Consider the following 8,571-nt stretch of genomic DNA (forward strand, 5'->3'; position numbering starts at 1 on the left):
TTTAGTAAGACCAAATATGGTGTGTCATAATGTGAAAATTTGATTTTTGTATGTGTTTGAGTAACGTAATAAGCTTTTTCAAATAAATGAGTATGAAATGACAATAAAAATTTTACTAGAGAGTTTAAGTTAGTAAAGTTAAGAAGACTTTTGCAAGCGTGTTGGATTATGTTTTTTTTTTTTTTTTTTATAATTAAAATGACAACTAAATGTTAAGGTGTTTGGAAAGCAAAGTAATATATTTTTTTATAACAAAACTTCAAGTTGTGAAATGAGGAGGATTTTAAAGTAAGTGAGTGATTTATAAAAGATAAATTAATTAGTTTTCTTGAGTAATGTAACCTCGAAGTAAATTTTATAATTCCTTATGTTTATGTAGTTAGCTCATTGAGTCTCGAAATGAATCAAGATTGTTGACACCGAGTTAGCGGTGGAGAAAACTCTGAATATTTTATGTTTGTTGGGTTGAAGTTTTTAAGAAAAGAGATAGGAACAAAAAGGTCACGCCAAAATTTTTGAAATAAGTTTTGAAATAAAGTGGTAAATGAATTGTTGTGGTTTATTTTAATTCAAAAGTATTTGAGTAGTAGAAATTTTATGAACTTTAAAGAAGTTAGGAAAAAGTTCTCTTATGATTTTTAATGGTGGTATAAATTAAAATTTGGATTCTTTTAAAGTTTGAAACCATATTAGTTGTTGTCCTTCATTATTTAAGGTGTTTCAAACCAGATTTGAATTTGAAATTTTTTTTAAAGACATTGATGAGTAAAATGGATTTTAGCCGATTGATATATATATATATATAAAGAGAGTTCAATTTTTTTTTAAAGGTTGATTTTAAGTTTACTTTGTTATTAAGGTATTAAAGGTTTTTGTGAAAATACGGTTTCCACCTTTATAAATTGAACTAAAAAGTTTTAGACATTGATATATATATATATTATATGAACTATTCTCAAAGTCATGAAGTTTGGAATTTTGTTTCTTGAAGTTAAATTTCTTCATAAATATTGAAAATTTAATATGTGTTCAAATTTTGTATATCAAGAAGGTTTGAAAGAGAAATATTCACTTTACGAACAAAGTTTCAATCTTAAGTTTTGAAGTTAAAATTTTTAAATTTTATAGTAAAGATGTTAGCTTTATGCTAAATTTTGAAGTTGAATAAAGTTCAATGATTAATTATAATTTTGGATTTTGATATGTGATTTTATTAGGAATGAAGATTTTAGTTGGAGACTTACTAGAAAATTGTGAACATAGAAAATATTTGGTGTTTATGTAAAAATGTGGTTTTTATGTGAAAGTTTATATGCAAAGCGTAATTAATAAAGATTAAGGTTTGAAAAATGTAAAATTGAAAGAATCATGATTTTGAATATTTAGAATATTGGAACTCTTAGTATTTGAGATTATTATTATTATTATTATTATTATTATTTTTATAAGATTTCTTGATAAAAACCTTCTAGTTTTTCAAATATTAAAGTGTAAAAATTTATGAAGTTGATGGATGATTTAATCGAAATTTCAAGCTGTGTGAGTATGTTTATATTTGATTGATTTTATTAAGAAAATATTTTTTCCTAAGTTGTTAAAGACAAAGATTTGAGTTGAACTACAATAAGTTTGAAAAAAAATTTCATGATTTTCAAAGTGTAGCATAAGTGTTTTGAAATTTGCTTTCGTCAAAGTACTTAAACCAAAGTTTTTTTGAAGTTAGGGAACCTAAGAGAAAAGTCAAAACCTAATTGATTTGAATAGTGGTTGGACCTAGGGTTCATTTGGGGTTGATTTAGAAACATGTATTGATTAAGTTAATTGATTGGGTTAAGGTACAAGGAAATTGAAAGGTGTCGTTGGAATTGTCGGATAGGTTATGCTGATGTAGCGTAAGTTGCTTGTGTAATATGTCGAGATAAGGGCACTTTCTAACAATATTGTATATGCTTGAATGTAGAGTGTGTATGTATACATGTTCTTAGTGCTTGTGGTGAATAAATGTACACACGATTGTTTATCTATTTGATGTGACTACATATTCATAATTGATAACATATATGTTATGAATTTTATTTATGAGATTATATTTTGAGTATACTCTATGAAAAAGTATTAAAAATTATTAGTGTTTAATGACTATGAAAAGGAGAGTCTTTTAAAAGTTGCATTTATATAATGATTGATGTGGAAGAGCCAGAGTATGCTCATGCATTTCATAGTTAGTGGTGACTGTGATGGGCCACAGTGTTAGTGGGGACCGTGATGGGCCATGGGGTGGTTCCTTGAGTTGATTGGTCTATCTAATCCTTACGAGGATTTTTGAATCGTGTAGGTATGTGGAAGACTGCACTCTAGTAAATCGTGCAGATTTGTGATAGGTGCCACCTTGGTAATTAGTACTAGTCTGTAAGAGACGGTACATTTATGATTTACGTCCCCAAGGAGGGTGTGGAAATTCCGAAATCATGTGCACATGCATATAAACATTGCATTAGGGTGCTTTGTCACACGAGTCATGTTTGTTATATGATGATGTTTATATGCATGTTTGTTTATCACTTAATGTCATGCCATTTTATGCTTTTATGCTCTGTATTTTTGTATATATGCTATTTTTAGATAGTGACCATCTACTATTATTGTGGATCGAGCTTATGCCCAGGTTCCTAGAGTTTTGAGTAGTGCGGGGATCGCAATGACGTCGAAGACGTGACAAAGCGATGATTTTAGATTGACAATCAGAAGCCGTGAGGCTTGATGCCACCCGTGAATCCTCAGTATTCAATCATCCTCAATTAGAGTTAATGATCAACTTAAGATTTTATTTATTCTCCCTGCTTTATTGCAATGTTGTTGTCACAATGAAATTTATGTATTTGAAACAATTCTAACTTTTTTTTGTCAATGTGAATTGTTTGGTTGTAAGTAAGTTTGTTATATCAAAACCATTTTATATAATACAACAATGATTATAATCGTCACTTTTGGAAAATAATTTTACAATTAAATATTTTACTCTGATTTAAATTAATGTACAATTATAAATATGTCATTTGAAAGTGTTTAGTTGTTTAAAATAAATTACCCTCTCGCTGTTTAAAAATCGGGATGTTACAAATTTTCCTTCACAAAATAAGGTTTAAAAGAAACTCCCCTTGAATGTAGTATTAAAAAATTGTTTGACTTAATAATCATTTGATCTTCTAAAAGGAATCTATAACTCAATATTCTGGGACTCCCAATGAATATGATAAACACGGTTCTTTAAAAGTTTTAAACTTATTAAGTTGTTTTATTTTTGATACACATGAGAGTAAAATAAGAGGGAAATGATAGAGACAAAAAACACAATGATATTATAAGCAAATATGACCAGACTCTCTAATAAGTGTTTACAGATTACTAGGATGTTAATCCTTTGGTTTCGTATGGAGTCTATTGATTAGCATTTCACATTTCTCAAGATGAAAAAGCCTTTAAACTATTATTCTTCTTAGGATATTAAACCTAATTGAACAACTATATATGTTAGTGTTATTCTTCTTAGAATATTAAACTTAATTGAACAACCATATATGCCAGTGTTATCCTAAAAACTATTTTGACATTGCGTGTCACTTTCAGAAAATTAAAATAAATATTTACACTTTTTAGATGCATTTTTTTAACTAATGTGGTTACTCATCATAACATATCAATCGAATTATGAGCCCATTTATTACATATTTTTCTTAAAAGTATCTACTTTTTGTTTAAAAAATCATTATTCTTAAATCTTATTTGTTTGTTACTATTTTTTTAGTTAAATAATCTAAAAATTACATTAAATTAGAAGCTATTTTAAAATGGTAATTTTTATTACAGAGAACAAACATTAAATAACTTATGTTTTTTTAAATTTCTATTAAATAATCTCTAAATTAATAACTTTTATTTTTAAAGTTGCTTTTTAATATAATTAATAAATAATGACCCTCTAACCGATTCTAATTAGTTTTCTAACCGCTGTCTCATTTACTTATAATATTTCTACAGTTCTACCTCAAGATGTCTATTATAATGGAAACTATATCCTATATATACAACAATAATCGGGAATAAATTCTCTACCTTTAACAAAAAAATAGGTAGAGTGACTTTAGTGTATAAGAGAGAAAGAGTGATGATTAATATATTGAGAAAAAGATGCGAGAGATAGAGAGAGAAAATCACTCAATCTTTTTCTCCTTAAAGTTAGAGGATTCTTATCCATAATAATCACATGACCTCTAATTAATTATTCTGTAACGAATTATTAATGACATTTATTCATATTTTAACGCATCAATTAAATTAATTATTTAATTAACATTGTTACTTAATTTTTTACTATTTAATTATGAATCACAATCGATATAATTAATTGAAAATGTTTATTCATATGACGTTAAAAAAAAATCCAATTCTAACAACATAGATTTAGTTGGACTATCTATAGTCTCATCGTTGATGAAGTACATAATGAGTCACAAAGTGCATGTTTGGTTTTTACGGTAAAATTGATAAACATCTATGAGTTTTCAATCCCACCTAGATATTGAATAGATCGATTTGCATGTTCTGAAGTTTGAATTGCAAATAATGCCATTTTCAAGTGCATTTGGTTGCTGCAACCGATTAAATGTTTTGCTACTGCCTAGTACATGCGATAGCAAATAGGTTACTTAATTAGTTGCGTTGGAGCTTTAAATATTTTTTTTTTGGAACTTTAAATATTTCTTTTGGTACAACTAAATATTTTAGTGTTACTCTGGACCGTAGCTAAGTTCCCATACGAGAAAAAATTTCCCATACGCAAAGCACGTGTAATATTTTTTTTATAAAAGCGCAAAGCATGTACATATTATAACACAATGAAAGTATATCATGGAATGATAAAAAACCATATGGCATAAGACTAAGATGTGCAACAAGACGGCAAGACCAAGTACATATTTCTATAATATAAATAATAAATACAAAAAAAAATTAGGAAACGGCTGAAGGAGTCATATATTACTTTGTGGATTTTAGTATTGAAAAAATTGGCATTGTATGATTGTTTTTACTAAATGTGTATACTTAAAAATTTAAAAGGACTAGCTAGGAGAATCAATTACTTATTACCTAATCATTTATTTGAATGAATTAAACTTCCTCGTGGTCTAGTTATGGAAATCGGTTATTTATAACTATTGATTGTATAGTTAGCTAATTATTATTTTTTGAAATGAAGCGGCAGATTTTTATCCTTAATATCAAAAACCAAATATATATATATATTCTCAACTTCTCATCAAACAAACCATCTTTTACATTTAACATACGGTTGATTCAGTGATACTTGATGCTATTTGGTGATTAGAATATGCTATTTAAACTAATAATAATACATCAACACACACTTTTTATACACTCATGCAAATTGCAATATTCCGTTAATCACGTGTAAAAAAATATAATTAATTTAATTAAAAAAGTAATTAATTTAAATTTTAGTAAAAATTATAGTCAATTTAATTATATGATTAATCGTAATTTTTAATATAATTTAAATAAGGTAAGACTTAAGTTGTATTTGAAAAATTGTGAGTAAATTACATACAATTAATTAAACTCAGTCGTATGCATTTCACAAACTATATGAATTTTTTATTTATTTAAAATTAGTAGAATATACATAACTGATTTTAATTGATTACAAATAATTTATTTACAATGTTTTAAAAGTCAACTTATAATTTACTTCTAAATTAACAATCTTTTCAACTAAATTAACTTTATATTTACTCGTAATTATCATGTTTACTAACAGTGGACGTGGATAAAATATTTTTGTTAAAAAATGGGTTAATCCATGCTCTAAATTAGACTCCATATAAGAGGCAAAACTTCATGGGCCGGGAAAAAGCGAAAGAAAAGGCTTGTTTCCTTGGAAGCCAACTTTATCGACAAAAGCTTCTTTTGTAGTTCAAGATAATTCACCTATTAAAATTACGTAAGAAAGTTTGTCAAAAAAAATTACGTAACAGAATTACCGTAAATTAAACATACAAGAGTTTTTTTGTTGTTGTTGAAAGATACAAGAGTAATTTCTATGCTTTATTATAGTTTAAGTTTCTTTTGTAGAGTTATCGTGTTAAGGAACTAGCTAGATACAATAGCCATTGGTCCAATTCAAATATATTTAATCATATACGCAACAAAAGTAATTTGAAGTTATTGAAAAATAAGCCATCATAATGATTAGTTTAATTTCTTCCCAAAGATTAATCAAATGATTAATCCCTTCTTATACTCCTAGCTACGTCAAGTCAAATAAATAACCTTCATCAAATTAAACACCAAACATTTTTCGAAAGAGACCCCAATCCAACTCATACTAATTTAATTTCACCCCTATATCCTCTTTCTACCTCCATTTATATCTCAAAAAACTCATCACAATTATCACATTGTTAGTTTGAAAAGGAATCCTACCAAACAACAACCTCTACCTTAACATATCCAACCATCTTTGTATATTTTTTTTCTTCTTCTAAACACCTAATTTTCTAACTTTGTTGTATTTTCGATTCTCATAACACAAAAAATAAAATCAAACTCCCTCTCTTTTTCTATATCATATATTATTATATATTTATATTATATTATATCAATCTAATTTAGGAGGTTACTTGCTATAATGTCTTCCAATTCCAACATGAAAAGCCTTATGAGAACATTATTCACATCAAATGGAAGTTGTGGATGTACAAAAAACAAAGCAATTGAAGTACACGAGCCAATTCAAAAGCCCAAAATTTCCATTAACCAAAAGACAAATCCAACAAGTAGTAAAGCTTCTTCCACTACAACTTCCGGGGAACGAAACGGCGGCATTTGCAGCGTCGACGACGACGATTTCTCGACAACCACTGTCTCGGAAGCCGAGACAACACAAAACTACTCTGCACCCAAACAGAGCCCATTATTGAACACTGTGGTGGTTGAGAAAGACTCTGAGGATCCATATCATGATTTCAAACACTCTATGCTTCAAATGATTTTCGAGAATGAGATCGATTCGGAAGATGATCTTCACGATCTTCTTCGCTGTTTTCTTCATCTCAATGCCACTTGTTACCACCATGTCATCGTTAAAGCGTTCGATGAAATTTGTCTTGAAGCTTTTCCTGACAAGGTTAGTATCACTCCGATCGCTGATAAACTTTCAGCGATCGGATGAAATTTGAAAAAATTGAATTAACAATAAAAATTAAAAATAAAAATATTTTTAAATTGTCCGTCTCTAATCTTTAGAGACAAAATTAGAGATAGTTTTATTTTATTATTTTTCTCTTTTTTAGTTGTTAATTTTATTTTTCCTAGTAGCATGGATTATAGAAAAGTGTGATTACATCAGCATGGCATACAAGTGGTGGTGGTGAAAGTAATTCTTGCATCAACATATAAATTGAAAATATTAAATGTATTAAAGTAATATATAATGAAAAAACGTTTATTTTGATATTAGTTTTTATATTTTTATTTTTTTTATTTTAAAAATATTGTGTTTGCACTAGAGCTAGGCCACGTTTACCCATTGAATTAAAAATGGGGAAGAAGCTACGTGTAAACATAATTTTGTGTGATTAATTATTTGTGTGGGGTTGAAAGTTGCTGGGGCTTGGTGAAAAATATTAAAGTAGAAGCTTGTGAATCAAGATTGGATGTCTTTGTATTCAGGAAGAGATTTGATTGATATTTTTTTCATTTGTGTTTCTATTGCTTTTACAAATTCAACGTAAGCATTTATTCGAAGTAATGTACTATAGTCAATGTATATGAATGAATTCTAGGTGGTGCTTACTCGATCTATATGGTGTGCCTATGCTCAATTTTTGTAGATGAGGACTTTTGTAGATGAGGTGATTAATGGATCTATGCTAATGCTATATATGCTCAATTTTGTAGATGAATGGATTTTCTTTGTGAAATATGTGTTTTTTGTTTTCGTGTTGTCATAATTACATGTTTCCAAGAGAAGGGTTTAAGTAATTTGAAAATTTGTGGGAAGGTAGGTAAAATTTAATTAAAAATTGTTTTAGTCAAAATTTGAAATTGAATTATTTCAAATGGTTTTTTTATTTTTTTTATTTGAAATTTATTAAACATTTGAATCCAATCAATTGATTGATTATAAGTGCGTGTAGTTAATAGAAATGAGAAAAATTATGTAAATAAGTGTTACAGAAAAATATATAAATACATAGTAAAGCATAAAAAAGACGCACTATTAACTTAGAAATATAAAAGACTCAATAGCATAAATCTAATAGACTATTATATGTGGGAGTATGTATGGTGCAAAAACCGAACTGCATTTAAGTATATTAATGGTTTGATTTAGTTATTAAAAACTGCTTTCAAATTAAGTTCAATACAGTTATGAATCGGTTTAAAACTGATTTATAAATATGAATTAGTTTAATATTTTGAACAAATTTTGAGTTAAAATCAATTTTAAAATAGTTATTTAGAAAAAGAATTTTGAAATTCTTTTGATAA

The 8,571-nt window shown here is 27.4% G+C and overlaps 1 protein-coding gene across 1 annotated transcript; it reads left to right on the forward strand.

Moving 5' to 3' along the window:
* The first annotated feature begins 6,377 nt into the window (after positions 1 to 6,377).
* Positions 6,378 to 7,978, forward strand: LOC101503098 (uncharacterized). Its single transcript, XM_027335660.2, has one exon. The coding sequence runs from the start codon at positions 6,707 to 6,709 to the stop codon at positions 7,247 to 7,249; it is 543 nt and encodes a 180-aa protein (XP_027191461.1). The 5' UTR covers positions 6,378 to 6,706; the 3' UTR covers positions 7,250 to 7,978.
* The last annotated feature ends 593 nt before the right edge of the window (positions 7,979 to 8,571 follow it).

This window comes from Cicer arietinum, chromosome 6 (genome assembly GCF_000331145.2).
Source record: "Cicer arietinum cultivar CDC Frontier isolate Library 1 chromosome 6, Cicar.CDCFrontier_v2.0, whole genome shotgun sequence".
NCBI classification, from domain to species: Eukaryota; Viridiplantae; Streptophyta; class Magnoliopsida; order Fabales; family Fabaceae; genus Cicer; species Cicer arietinum.